The sequence below is a fragment of the Trachypithecus francoisi genome, unplaced genomic scaffold (genome assembly GCF_009764315.1).
Source record: "Trachypithecus francoisi isolate TF-2019V2 unplaced genomic scaffold, Tfra_2.0 Lachesis_group12, whole genome shotgun sequence".
Taxonomy (NCBI): Eukaryota; Metazoa; Chordata; class Mammalia; order Primates; family Cercopithecidae; genus Trachypithecus; species Trachypithecus francoisi.
This window is the reverse complement of record NW_022681457.1, coordinates 69,245,901-69,260,830: the sequence shown is the minus strand read 5'-3', so window position 1 is coordinate 69,260,830 and position 14,930 is coordinate 69,245,901. Positions and strand designations below refer to the sequence as shown.

Below are 14,930 nucleotides of genomic sequence, written 5' to 3'. Positions count from 1 at the left end.
ACCGCTTAATACAGTCGTTTTTTAAATTTCAGAGGTAAGCTATGCTTACTATAAAAAATGCCTAAACATTACAGAAGTCAAAAGCAGAACTCCAGGCTGTGGTCTTCTCCTCCAGGTCATAGGGTCCTTTCTAGAGAACGTGGTTGTGTTTGCAAATCTGCACTCACTTAGAGGATGGCTGGGTTACAAGAGAGCACTCTACACCGGGGGTCCCCAACACCCCTGCTCCCCACCCCCACAGACCAGTACCCATGGTGGCCTGTTAGGAACCAAACCGCACAGCAGGAGGTGAGCAGCGGGCCAGCCAGCAAAGCTTCGTCTGTATTTGCAGCGACTCCCCGTCGCTGAGTTACAACCTGAGCTCCGCCTCCTGTCAGGTCAGCCAGGGCACTAGATTCTCAAAGGAGCGCAAACTCTATTGTGAACTGCGCATTGGAGGGATCTAGGTTGCGCGCTCCTTATGAGAATCGAATGCCTGAAGATCTGTCACTGTGTCCCATCACCTCCAGATGGGACCATCTAGTTGCAGGAAAACAAGTTCAGGGCTCCCATTAGAATTGACATTATGGTGAGTTGTATAATTATTTGATGATATATTATAATGTAATAATAATAGAAATAAAGTGCACAATAAATGTAATATGCTTGAATCATACCCAAAGAATCCCCCCACCCCACCCACCCCACCGCTGCCGTCTGTGGAAAAATTGTCTTCCCCAAAACTGGTTCCTGGTGCCCAGCGGTTGGGGACCGCTCACCTCAGTTCCGCAGCTGCTGCCATCCTGGTTTATCCATACATCTTGGGGCCTCCAGGTCAGCCCCTGCAGCTTTATCTTCTTCTTGTTTATAGCTGCATAGACTTAGATGTTCAGAGAATAGTCCAGTCTCTGTTCCGTCCAGCTTTAGAGCCTCAGCGTTTCTTCACATCAGTCACTTGCTTATTACTTATTTAAAGGTTCTTGCTTCTTCCTGAAAGTAAAGGAGAGGTCCCTGATCAAGCTGAATTTTGCAAAGGTGAGTAGTGACTTTTACAGTGAATTCCTGGGATTGGCTGGGGGAACTCAAGGCCTCCAGCCCTCACTAAGTTCTCTTAGGGAATCATTCATTCCTTTAAGATCAAGCTAGACAGTTTTGTTTTATTTATTTATTTATTATTTATTTATTTTGAGACAGAGTCTCACTCTGTCACCCAGGCTGGAGTGCAGTGGCATGACCTTGGCTCACTGCAACCTCTGCTTCCCGGGTTTAAGTGATTCTTCTGCCTCAGCCTCTGGAGTAGCTGGGACTACAGGCGTATGCCACCACACCTGGCGAATTTTTTTTGTTTTGTTTTGTTTTTGTTTTTAGTAGAGACAGGGTTTCATCATATTGGTCAGGCTGGTCTCAAACTCCTGACCTCGTGATCCACCCGCCTCCACCTCCCAAAGTGCTGGGATTACAGGCGTAAGCCACAGCACCTGGCCAAGCTAGACTTTTTTTTTTTTTAATTAAGACATTATTATTATAATTTTTTTGAGATGGAGTTTCACTCTTGTCCAGGCTGGAGTGCAATGGCGCGATCTTGGCTCACTGCAACCTCTGCCTCCTAGGATCAAGTGATTCTCCTGCCTCAGCCTCTCATGTAGATGGGATTACAGACATGCGCCACTGTGCCCGGCTAATTTTGTATTTTTTGTAGAGATGGGATTTCACCACGTTGGCCAGGCTGGTTTGAACTTCTGACCTCAAGTGACCAAATCACCTTGGCCTCCCAAAGTGCTGGGATTACAGGCATGAGCCACTGTGCCTGGCAACAGACATTATTTTTTGGAGCAGTTTGAGGCTTACAGAAAATTGAGCAGGTAGTACGCAGTTCCCATATACCACTCAGCCCCTAACACTTTCCCCTACCATTTTCTTCTAAATTTATTTGTTTTTTAAAATTGTTTGACTTTATCTTGCACAATATAATGTTTTGAAGTATGCATATATTGTGGAATGGTTAAATCTAGCTTATTTATTTATTTATTTATTTAGACGGAGTTTCGCTCTTGTTGCCCAGGCTGGAGTGCAATGGCACAATCTCAACTCACCGCAACCTCCGCCTCCGGAGTTCAAGCGATTCTCCTGCCTCAGTCTCCTTAGTAGCTGGGATTACAGGCGTGTGCCACCATACCTGGCTAATTTTGTATTTTTAGTAGAGACGGGGTTTCTCCATGTTGGTCAGGCTGGTCTTTGAACTGTCAACCTCAAGTGATCCTCCTGCCTCAGCCTCCCAAAGTGCTGGGATTGCAGGCGTGAGCCACCGCACCTGGCCAAATCTAGCTAATTTAAAGAAATGTGTTACCTCACATAGTTATTATTATTTTTTTTTTTTGTGGTGAGAACACCTAACATCTACTCTCTTAGCATTTTTCAAGAATGCAATAAATCACCATTAATTATAGTCATCATGCTGTCCAATAGAACTCTTGAACTTATTCCTTCTATCTAAATGTAATTATGCATCCTTTGACCAACGTCTTCCCAACTCCCCTTTAAAACCCCAACAACCCCAGATTCTTTTAACCACCATTCTACTCTCTACTTCTATGAGGTCCACTTTAAAAAATATATATTTATTTATTTTTTCAAATTTTATTTATTTTTTGTTATTTATTTATTCATTTATTTATTTATTTTTTGAGACGGAGTTTCCCTCTTGTTGCCCAGTCTGGAGTGCAATGGTGCAATCTTGGCTCACTACAACCTCTGCCTTCTGGGTTCAAGCGATTCTCTTGCCTCAGCCTCCTGGATAGCTGGGATTACAGGTGCCTGCCACCATGCCCAGCTAATTTTTTGGTATTTTTAGTAGAGATGGGGTTTCACCATGTTGGCCAGGCTGGTCTCGAACTCCTGACCTCAGGTGATCCACCCGCCTTGACCTCTCAAAGTGCTGAGATTACAGGCATGAGCCACCATGCCCAGACTTATTTATTTTCATTATTTTTATTTCAATAGGTATTTGGGGGAACAGGTGGTGTTTGGTTATACAAATAATTTGTTAAGTGGTGATTTCTGAGATTTTGGCGCACCCCTCACCCGAGCAGTATACACTGCACCATATTTGTAGTCTTTTATCCCTCACCCTTCCCCCGAGTCCCCAAAGTCCATTGTGTCATTCTTATGCCTTTGCATCCTCATAGCTTAGCTCCCACTTATGAGTGAGAAAGTATGATGTTTGGTTTTCCATTCCTGAGTTACTTCAGTTAGAATAATGGTCTCCAATCTCATCCAGGTTGCTATAAATGCTGTTATTTCATTCTCTTTTTATGGCTGAATAGTATTCCATGGTATGTCTCTCTCTCTCTCTCGCTCTCTCTCTCTATATATATATCTCACATACCATGGAATAATGTATGTATGTATGCACTATCTATCTATCTATCATCTATCTATCTATATATCACATTTTCTTTATCCACTTGTTGATTGATGGACATTTGGGCTGGTTCTATAATTTTGTAATTGTGAATTGTGTTGCTATAAACGTGTGTGTGCAAGTATCTCTTTTGTACAATGACTTATTTTCCTCTAAGCAGATACTCAGTAGTGGGATTGCTGGATCACATAGTAAATCTACTTTTTGTCCTTTAAGGAATCTCCACTGTTTTCTCTAGTGGGTGTACTAGTTTACATTCCACCAACAGTGTAAAAGTGTTCCCTTTTCATCACATGCACAACACCTATTATTTTTTGACTTTTTGATCTTTGATTTTGTTAATTTTTGATTATGGCCATTCTTGCAGGAGTAAGGCGTAAGGTCTACTTTTTAGGATTCCACATGTGTATGAGATCATGTGGTATTTGTCTTTCTGTGTCTGGTTTATTTCATTTAACATAATGTCCTTTAGGCTCATCTATGTTGCAAATGACAGGATTTCATTCTTTGTTAATACTTTTTTAATGGCCAAATTGTGTATAAATCCATTGTGTATAAATCACATTTTGTTGTTGTTGTTGTTTTTAGATGGAGTCTCGCTCTGTTGCCAGGCTGGAGTGCAGTGGCGCGATCTCAGCTCACTGGAACCTCCGCCTCCTGAGTTCAAGCAATTCTCCTGCCTCAGCCTCCCAAGTAGTTGGAACTACAAGCGTGTACCACCACACCCAGCTAATTTTTGTATTTTTACTAGAGACCGGGTTTCACCATGTTGGCTAGGCTGGTCTTGAACGCTTGACCTTAGGTGCTCCACCCGCCTCGGCCTCCCAAAGTGCTGGGATTACAGGCATGAGCCACTGTGCCTGGCCTATTATTTTATTAAATACACTTTCTTACCCTTTTCTCCCTCTTTGCCTTCTGGGACCCCAATAATTTGAAAATTTGGTTGCTTTATGGTATCATATGTCATGAAGGCTTTTATCATTCTTTTTAAATTCTTTTTTATTTTTGCCTTCCTGGGTTACTTCAAAAGATATGGTTTCAAGTTCTGAAATTCTTTCTTCTACTTGATTTAGTCTTTTATTGAAGCTTTCAAATATTTTGTACTTCATTCAATGAAGTCTTCATTTCCAGAATTTATGTGGTTCTTTTTTATGTCTATCTCTTTGGTAAATTTCTCATTCATATCCTAAATTGTTTTTCTAATTTGTTTGTATTATTTTTCTGAGTTCTTTTGTATGTCACCAAGCTTCTTTAATATCACTATTTTGAATTCTTTATCCAGGTATAGTCTCTGTATGATTTATTTGGCTGAAAGCAACATGAGTAGTGTTATTTCCTCTGTGGCTTAAGGTACAGTCGTTAGTGGAGACTGTGAATCTTTTCCAGGGATAGGGGATGTCAGGTGAGCCGGTTTTCGGGCCCAGTGGTGGCAGTGGTAGGCCAAGTATGCCTGTCCTTGAGCCCCAGGGTGGTGTATGCTGGCACAGGTCTTAGCAGGTTCAGGTGGGCCAATTCCCAGGCTTCCAGGTGGTTTGCTTGGGTGCTGGTATTGCCAGCCATGGGCCAGGTAGGTGCGTAGTTCCTGGGGCCACTGGGCAGCAAGGGTGGCATGGGCAATGGAAGTAATATTGGCAGGACAATCTAGCTCCCAGTCAGCTGGTGCTAGTGTCGGTGATGGCTGCGATGGGCTGAGCAGGCCAGTCTCCAGACCCATAAGTGACACATGCAAGTAGATGCCACCTGAGGTGGTAGTGGTGGCCAACTGGGTGTGTCCAGCCTCAGGCCCCTGGGACTATTCTCATCTCCTGGAAATGCTTGTGCATCAGTTTAAAATCACCTCTTTGCTGTGATCTAGGGAGACTAGTGAATGTCAAATTCCTTCAGTTCCCAGAAATAGGTGATTTAGGATGCAGTGGAAGCTGCAAAAGTTTGGGTGCTCACTGCATGGAAGAACTCCTTCCAGGGAGAGTCTATAGACTTATCACTGGAGCATGCAAGGGCCAAAGGCTTGGGCAGTGTCTGAACTCCCATTCAGGCTCCCAAGGGTCCAGCATTTGTCTGTCCGGTTAACTTCCAGATACAGGCTGGTTAAAAGCATGACTATCAAGCAGCAGCTGGAAGAGTGTGCTAGCAAATCCTTTTTGAGAAACTGGGCGCTGTGCGTTTTGACCCCTTCTCTGCACTGCTCCGGTTGGGGGAGTGAGGTGGAGGAAGGCTAGCCTTGAAGTGCTTGTGTGCCTGCTGAAAACCACCTTTTTCGGCCGGGCGCGGTGGCTCAAGCCTGTAATCCCAGCACTTTGGGAGGCCGAGACGGGTGGATCACGAGGTCAGGAGATCAAGACTATCCTGGCTAACACGGTGAAACCCCGTCTCTACTAAAAAAAAAAAAAAAAAAATACAAAAACTAGCCAGTCGAGGTGGCGGGCGCCTGTAGTCCCAGCTACTCGGGAGGCTGAGGCAGGAGAATGGCGTAAACCTGGGAGGTGGAGCTTGCAGTGAGCTGAGATCCGGCCACTGCACTTCAGCCTGGGCGACAGAGCACGACTCCGTCTCAAAAAAAAAAAAAAGAAAAAAGAAAGAAAAAAAAAGAAAACCACCTTTTTCTTCTGTGAGCTAGGGAGACTCACATATGCTTAATCCCTTCCATTTCCAGAGCTAGGGGGTTTAGGATGCAGTCCTTTGAGCACAGGTATAAAAGTTGGGGTGCTTGATGTGTGGACAAACTTCCTCCAGGAGGAATTGATAGACCTGGATTTATTGCTGGGCTGAGCTGGGCTGAAGGCTTGGGTGGCACCTAGTTTCTGTTCAGGCTCTTGTAAGTCTGTAGTTTACCTACCTAGTCAACTCCCTGATGCAGGTTCATTAGGAACTTAGCCATCAACACTTAGGGTGCTATACGTGTGGTTCACCCCTTTTCTCATGGGGGAGATGCTGGGAACTGGGGATTCCTTCCTGATTGTATGGCTTAGTGTCCAGAGTGGGTTTAGTATTTCCGAGTGCTTCAGCTTTTCTGCCTGTTTGATAAGACATTTTTTTCTTTTTTTTTTTTTTTTTTTTCTGAGATGGAGTCTTGCTCTGTCACCCAGGTTGGAGTGCAGAGAGGCACAATCTTGGTTCATGCAAACTCTACCTCCTGGGTTCAAGCAATTCTCTTGCCTCAGCCTCCTGAGTAGCTGGGACTACAGGCACCCGCCACCACACCCAGCTAATTTTTTGTATTTTTAGTAGAGACGGGGTTTCACCGTGTTAGCCAGGATGGTCTTGAGCTCCTGACCTCATGATCTGCCCACCTCGGTCTCCCAAAAGGCTGGGATTACAGGCGTGAGCTGCCGTGCCTGGCCTGATAAGACATTTTCTTAGTTGCCTGGTGTGTAAGAGTCTCTCAGCTCACTTCTGACTTTCTTCCAGAGACAAATGATCCAGGCATAGATGTTTATTCAGTGCATCAGAGTCAGGAACCTCCTATGTCACTGTGTTCCTGGCGTCCCTTCTCTGATGATGCTTTTTAATGCTGAAATTTGGGTGAGAAGGCATTCAAATGGAGTTCAGAAAATGCAGGCAATGATGAAAGGTAGGGGAGTTCCTTTATTTTTTATTTTTTATTTTTTTTTTTACAGAAAAAGATAAATTCCCAGCCTGGATCTACTTAGACTGGGCTCAACCCATTAAAGATGTTTGGAAATATGTTTCAGTGGATCAGATCACAGACCTCCCCTAGATGCTATGTATAAGAAGTTATACTGAAGATTGGAGCTGGTCATACTCAAGGCATACTGGAAAAAGATATTGATTTAGGCTGCTGGTGTCATCTTCCCCTGGCAAGTCGTAGATCTTTACAAATTCATCTATTTCATCGACAGTGGAGGCCCAAGGAGGATTTGAAACCCCCAGATATATCTGTTCAATTTCGTGTGCCTGAGAGTCCCAGGATGAATCCCTCACAGAGGTGCCGGCTCCTCCAGGATTCTTGATATCAGAAGGCTCATGGAGATCATGGTCATTTGCATCAGAGATTCCGGGACTTACTGGATGAATGTTTGCAGTAGTTATAGCTGAGGTAGTCTCCTCCTCCTTCACTGAAAGGGTCTGGTTTGATGGTCCTAGTGATGGCCATGGCTGCATTCGCTGCCGCTGCTGCCTCTTCCATTTGGCACGCTGGTTCTTGAACCAAATCTGGGGACGGAGAGGTGGGGAGGTTAATAATGGAGGTTGAGTATAAAGGGGCATCCTCATGTTCCTCAGGAATTCGGTTTTTTTGGAGTGAGAGTTAGTCTCACATTTATTGGAATAAGGGAAGCTCTTTCTATCCTCTGCTGTCCTGGGTTTCAAGAGAAAAGTGGGTGTAGGATTGTACTAACAATGGATGGAATATGACTTAGATCATGATGTATTAAATAGAAGGGTGTTTGTATTAGGGGTGTATTTTTTTTTTCTTTGAGACAAGGTACCACTCTGTCACCCAGCCTGGAGTGCAGTGGTGCAATCATAGCTCACTGCAGCCTTGAACTCCTGGGCTTAAGCAATCCTCCTATCTCAGTCTCCCAAGTAGACTACAACCATGTGCCTCCAGGCCTGGTTAGTTTTTATTTTTATTTTTTTGTAGAGACATGGTCTTACTATGTTGCCCAGGCTGGTCTTGAGCTGGGCTCAAGCAGTCCTCCTGCCTCCACCTCCCAAAGTGCTGGGATTACAAGTGTGAGCCACCATGCCTGGTGCCCAGAGAAAGTATTTTAAAGTCAGAGTATGGGGTGAGAGTTTAACTTGGGTTGTCTTCAGTGTTCAACCAGGTGTTCTCCCCTGAATACTTTGTGGGAACTTAGTAACAGGCATCTGGATGACTGTGATCATCCTGATTATAAGCAGAACCCATCCTGAATACACAAGAACAGACCCAAATGGGAGTATCTGAGATCCAGCTTCAAAGGGTCCTGTGTAGCATGGTGGGTCTGGAGTTGGAAAGGTCTGGGTTCAAATTCCAACTCTTGTATTTATAATGCTTGGAAGACAGCTCTTCTATGTGAGCTTTAGTGTTCCTCAATAAAGTGGGTGCTCATGACAATAAAAATATAAAGTGCTTAACATTTGTCCTTACACATAGCAATTGACAATAAATAGGAATTGTTATAACAATGATCAAAAGTGTGTGTGAAGCTCTGGGTTAGGTGTGCTACCTACAGACACACTTGGGAACAGACCTTTACTACGGGTAGATCGAGTTGTAGCGTTGAAGCCAGTTTCCCCATGGTAACCAAACTTGGGTGCATTGTCTTTGCGAGCACTTCTCTCAATGCTGTGAGTTGTTTGGAGAGAAATCTTGTGCGTTGCCGACGCTTTCGCCTTGGCCTTTCTGCAGAGGGAACAGACAAAAGGCTTTCATTAAAAAAAATTCAGAGGAAAAGAGGGAGAGTACTACATCAAGGGAATACCTATGGGACAAAAAAATCTAAACAGCCTTGAGCTCTAGCCCTTCCTCTGACAGAGCCTACACAAATGAGAAGGAACCAGAAAACCAAATCTGGTACTATGACAAAACAAGGTTCTTTAACATCCCCCCAAATCACATTAGTTCACCAGCAATGGATCCAAACCAAGAAGAAATCCCTGACACTCCTGAAAAAGAATTCAGAAGGTCAATTATTAAGCTAATCAAGGAGGCACCAGAGAAAAGTGAAGCCCAATTTAAGGAAGAAAAAAAAAAGATACAAGAAATCAGGGGAGAAATCTTCAGTGAAATAGAGAGCATAAACAAAAAATAATCAAAACTTTAGGAGACAATGGACGCCCTTATATGTACTAGACCTAAGAAATGAGATAGCAACACAGTGACCAAGAACCCAAAAGCAAATGCAATAAAAACAAAGATAAATAGCTAGGACTTAATTAAACTAAAGTGCTTTTTCTTAGCGAAATGAACAGTCAGCAGAGTAGACAGACAACCCACAGACTAGAAGAAAATCTTTACAATCTATACATTTGACAAAGGACTAATATCCAGAATCTGCAACAAACTCAAACAAATTAGCAAGAAAAAAACAAACAATTCCATCAAAAAGTGGGCTGAGAACATTAATAGATAATTCTTAAAAGATACACAAATGGCCAACAAACATATGAAAAAATGCTCAACAACACAAATGATTAGGGAAATGCAAATCACAATCACAAGAATGGCCATAATAAAAAAAAAAATAGATGTTGACTTGGATGTGGTGAACAGGGAACACTTCTGCACTGCTGGTGGGAATGTAAACTAGTACAGCCACTATGGAAAATAGTGTAAAGATTCCTTCAAGAACTATAAGTAGAACTACCATTTGATCCAGCAATCCCACTACTGGGTATGTACCCAGAGGAAAAGAAGTCATTATACGAAAAAGATACTTGCATATGTGTGTTTATAGCAGCACAATTCGCAATTGTAAAAGTGTGGAACCAACCCAAATGTCCATCAACCAACGAGTGGATAAACTGTGGTGTGTGTGTACATATATAATTTATACATAATGTATATAAATTATATTGTATATAATTATAATAATATAACTATTATAATATATTGTATATAAATTATATGATGGAATGCTACTCAGCCATAAAAATGAATTAATGATATTTGTAACAGCCCGGATGGGATTGGAGACCATTATTCTAAGTGAAGTAACTCAGGAATGGAAAACCAATCATCGTATGCTCTCACTCATAAGTGGGATCTAAGCTATGAGGATGCAAAGGCATAAGAACGACACAGTGGACTTTGGGGACTCAAGGGAAAGGGTGAGAAGGGGGTGAGGGATAAAAGACTACAAATATAGTGCAGCGTATACTGCTCGGGTGATGGGCACACCAAAATCTCACAAATCACCACTAAAGAACTTACTCATGTAACCAAACACCACTGGTTCCCCAATAACCTATGAAAATACAAAAAAGTTAAAAAATGTTTTATTAGAATGCAAATATATGTAGTCCAAAGGTCAGCTTCTTTCCTGAGCTTGACCTGGGAATCAAGAGCTTAGGTTAAACATCTGACTCATGAGACCCACTTCTCACCCTCTTGCTGGGAGTGTTCTGCATCTGCATTCCTAGAAAACCAGTGCCAACTTCCACTGAGCAGGACACATTTTTAAGCCACAAATGGGATAAGCTTATTTCTGTGGCCTCATCTTACAGCCCCTGGAGGAGGAACATCAACCTCTCCATGACATTGGGCACCAATTTGTTTTCCTAGAAACCTGGGGGCATCTTTCTGTTTCTCACACTGCTAATAAAGACATACCTGAAACTGGGTAATTTATAAAGGAAAGCAGTTTAATGGACTCACAGTTCCACATGGCTGGGGAGGCCTCATAATCATGGTGAAAGGCATGGAGGAGCAAAGCCACATCTTACATGGTGGCAGGCAGGGGAGGGAATGAGAGCTAAGCAAAAGGAGAAGCCTCTTATAAAACCATCAGATCTTATGAGACTTATTCATTACCATGAGCTCAGTATGGGGGAAACTGCCCCATGATTCAGTTATCTCCCACCAGGTCCCTCCCACAACGCATGGGAATTATGGGAGCTACAATTCAAGATGAGATTTGGTTGAGTCCTTATTGAGATAGAATAGAATAGTGGCGTGATGTTGACACCAGGTTTATATGAGTTTATAAGATTCATAGAGTATTTGAGGCTCTATTATCCTAACTGGTCACAGACTCAGTGGCACTTCAGTCTATGTTGGTTGGCCTGTGAGACCCTGAAGCTATTGATTTGACCATTTATTAATAGGGTCAGTAGGAAGCAGATGTCAAGCTTAGTGACCTGAGAATGAACGTCAATTCTCATTTACTAGCTCTCTGACTTTGGCAGCATCACTACACTTATACTGTTTGCCTCTGTATCTTTAACAGTAACACGGTCCCAGATAGTTCACTCCTTTAGGGAAGACGTGAATAACCAAAGAAGTAAGTCTGTTAATTACAGGCTTGGTCCATGTGTTAGTCCATTTTGCATTTATAAAGAAATACCTAAAACTGGGTAAATTAGAAAAGAGGAATTAATTGGCTCACAGCTCTGCAGGCTATACACCAAGCATAGTGCTGGCATCTGCTTCTGGTGAGGGCCTTAGGAAGCTTCCACTCATGACAGAAGGTAAAGGGGAGCCAAGGTGTCACATGGTGAGAGTGGGAGCAAGAGAGAGCAGGGGAAGGTCCTAGACTCTTTTAAACAACCAGATCTTGTGTGAACTCAGAGACAGAGAACTCACTCATTATCATGAGGATGGCACTAAACCATTCAGAGGGATCTGCCCTCATGATCCAAACCCCTCCCACTGGGCCCACCTCCAACACTGGGGATCACATTTCAACATGAGATTTGGAGGGGACAAATATGCAAACTGTATTAGTGCAGAATGGGAGTTTTTACTGTGGTTTAGAATGTAAATAAGACCTCATCATCTAGTAAAACCTGATTCTCATGGTCATCTATTTTATATGAAAGATTCTATTTTCAGGATGCTCTTATTCCTCATACAAATACATGGGGAAAAAAAAAAAGCCAACATGCTGCCCACCCAATCATCGCACAGTGAAGACAAACGATCAAGCACACGGGTTTCTCTTAGCGTTTCAGCATTTGTTTATAGACAAAGGGAGAACAAAAATTTACAGGACATTGAAGAAAATTCCTCAGACAGAAGGGGGACAGCAAGAAAAAGAGAGAGGGAGATACAGAGACAAAGAGAGAGAAAAGAAAGGGAAGGTGGAAGAGAAAAAGAAAGAAGAGGGGGAAGAGGAGGAAGAGGAGGAAAGCAGCAAATAAACATATTTTTTTCTTAAGAAAAGAAATAAGGCTGGGAGCATTGGCTCATGCCTGTAATCCTAGCACTTTGGGAGGCCAAGAAGGGTGGATCACTTGAGATCAGGAGTTCAAAACCAGCCTGGCCAACATGGTGAAACCCCCTCTCTACTAAAAATACAAAAAAAAAAAAAAAAAATTAGCCAGGCATGGTGACAGGCACCTGTAATCCCAGCTACTTTGGAAGCTGAGGCAGGAGAATCGCTTGAACCTGGGAGGTGGAGGTTGCAGTGAGCTGAGGTCATACCCCTCCACTCCAGCCTGGGAGACAGAGTGAAATACTGCCTCACACACACAAAAAAACCTAAAAATAAATCTATAAATGTTAAAATTAATATTCTCAGATAAATAAAAGATATTGCACTTACACATCAAGATAGTCTTGAAAAGAAAGGAAACTCTGATAAGACAAATGTTCTTTGAAATCAATAGCTAAAAAGCAACCCTTAGGCAATATTAGAAGAGTTGGAAGACAAAGCTGTTCCAGGAAGTAGAAAAAATATGCAAAAGTGAACAAAAAGAGTGAAAAGATCGGAAAAAAATAAGACCTCTGCTCAGGGATGTCCAACACTAGCAATATTTATGTGACTAAAGAAGTTTCAGAGAGTATCACGAAAATATTTATTTAAGAAATTCAAGATTTGAGAGATGAGGCACAGGGGTTCCAGACTGAAGCTATTCCACAATGAGCATAATAAATGAACAAAAGGATCATTGTTGCAAAAATTTCAGAATACCAGGAATATATAGAAAGTTCCAGAAGCTTCTAAAGGGAAGTAGAATTTCCATTCAAAGGAATGGTAGTTAGAATTCTATTGGTCTTTAGAAAAGCAACACTGCACACTGATAAGTTATAGGAGGTAAAATCAAGGAAGGATGTGGCTTTGAGTTTAAAATCATCTACCAAGCTGAGAGGTCAATATGTAAAATCGACTAACTAGTATTTTTGTGAGTTTAGTATTAAACAATAGGAAAATGTATTAGAAGAACCAAGCACAAGTTTTAATAAGTGAACTTGTTGATGCATAATTTTTCTCTTAGAATCAGATCATTTTAAGAAGTTAAAATAGAAGTAAAATTACATTTATGTCCCCAGCCAAGAAATACACTTTTTTTTTTTTTTTTTTTTTTTAAGACAGAGTCTTGCTCTCTTGCCCAGGCTGGAGTGCAGTGGTGCAATCTCAGATCACTGCAATCTCTGCCTCCCAGGTTCAAGCAACTCTTGTGTCTCAGACGCCCAAGTAGCTCTGACCACAGGCGCGTGCCACCATGCTCGACTAATTTTTGTATTTTTAGTAGAGACAGGGTTTTGCCATGTTGTCCAGGGTGGTCTCCAAGTCCTGGCCTCAAGTGATACGCCCGCCTCGGCATCCGAAAGTGTTGGAATTACAGGCGTGAGCCACTGCGCCCAGCCAGTAATACACTTCTAAACTATGCTTTACAAGTACAATTATAAAAGGAAAATGTTGATAAATATCACAAAGACAACTTTTAGAATATTTGTACAGTAGTACTCATAGGTGAATTGAAAAACACACGCCAGGCTGGGAGAATATATTTGCAACACATATAAGAGATAAATTATTAGTGTCTAGAAGACAACAAAAATATTCTACTAAACCTTGAGAAAAAAACAGGCTAAAAACTGGGAAATAGGCCGGGTGCGGTGGCTCACGCCTGTAATCCCAGCACTTTGGGCGGCCGAGACGGGTGGATCACGAGGTCGGGAGATTGAGACCATCCTGGCTAACACGGTGAAACCCCGTCTCTATTAAAAATACAAAAAAACTAGCCGGGCGAGATGGCGGCGCCTGTAGTCCCAGCTACTCGGGAGGCTGAGGCAGGAGAACGGCGTGAACCCGGGAGGCGGAGCTTGCAGTGAGCCGAGATCGCACCACCGCACTCCAGCCTGGGCGACAGAGCAAGACTCCGTCTCAAAAAAAAACCCAAAAAAACCAACAAACAAAAAAAAAACTGGGAAATGATATAAATACAAAAATTAGCATAACGGAAAAACAGAAAGGCCTTTAAAATAGAGTGAACAGATTCAATCACACTGGTTAACAAAGAAACGGTAATTAAAGATCATGTACTATTTTATACCCATCAATGGACTGACATTTAAAAAGTATGAGAGTAGCAGGCATTAAAAAGGATGGGAGTTCAAGATGAGCTTAGGCAACAGAGTGAGATCCTGTCTCTGCAAAAAGTCTAAAAATTAGCTGGCCGTGGTGGCACACACTTATAAGTCCCAGCTACTCCTGAGGGTGAGGTGGGAGGATCACTAGAGTCTAGGAGCTCTAGGCCAGCCTGGGCAACATATCAAGATCCCATCTCTTTATAAAAGAAATGTGGAGAAACAAACTCCCAAGTTACTAGAGTCCCATTGCAAATTGTTTTTCAAACAATCCTTGTTGGTATAACCCAGTGGTTTCAAAATTTACCCAGTGGTTTCTAAACCCAGTGGTTTCTACCTAGGGTTGACAAAGCCCAGAAGCCACCACAAGGTCCCACACCTCTCACTTGATTTGTCTGCAATCCAATTGTTCAAACCCCAGCCTCTTGCCTTTGCCCAGCTTACCCAGCATGGTGTCCTCTAGAAATGAGTGAGTTCGATCAGCTGTGTGCCGCAGAGCTCCTGAGCTGACTCTATGTGACTGCTGGGCTAAAAGACCCGCTTATTTAAGCA

At 42.6% G+C, this 14,930-nt stretch overlaps 1 protein-coding gene across 1 annotated transcript; it reads right to left on the bottom strand.

Annotated features, from left to right (window-relative positions):
- Nucleotides 1–7,135: 7,135 nt before the first annotated feature.
- On the bottom strand, nucleotides 7,136–8,748 carry LEUTX (leucine twenty homeobox). The gene is made up of 2 exons (XM_033229320.1): nucleotides 8,596–8,748; nucleotides 7,136–7,573 (listed from the first exon to the last, which is right to left on the bottom strand). The coding sequence occupies exons 1-2, from the start codon at nucleotides 8,662–8,664 to the stop codon at nucleotides 7,136–7,138; spliced, it is 507 nt and encodes a 168-aa protein (XP_033085211.1). The 5' UTR covers nucleotides 8,665–8,748.
- Between the last annotated feature and the right edge of the window lie 6,182 nt (nucleotides 8,749–14,930).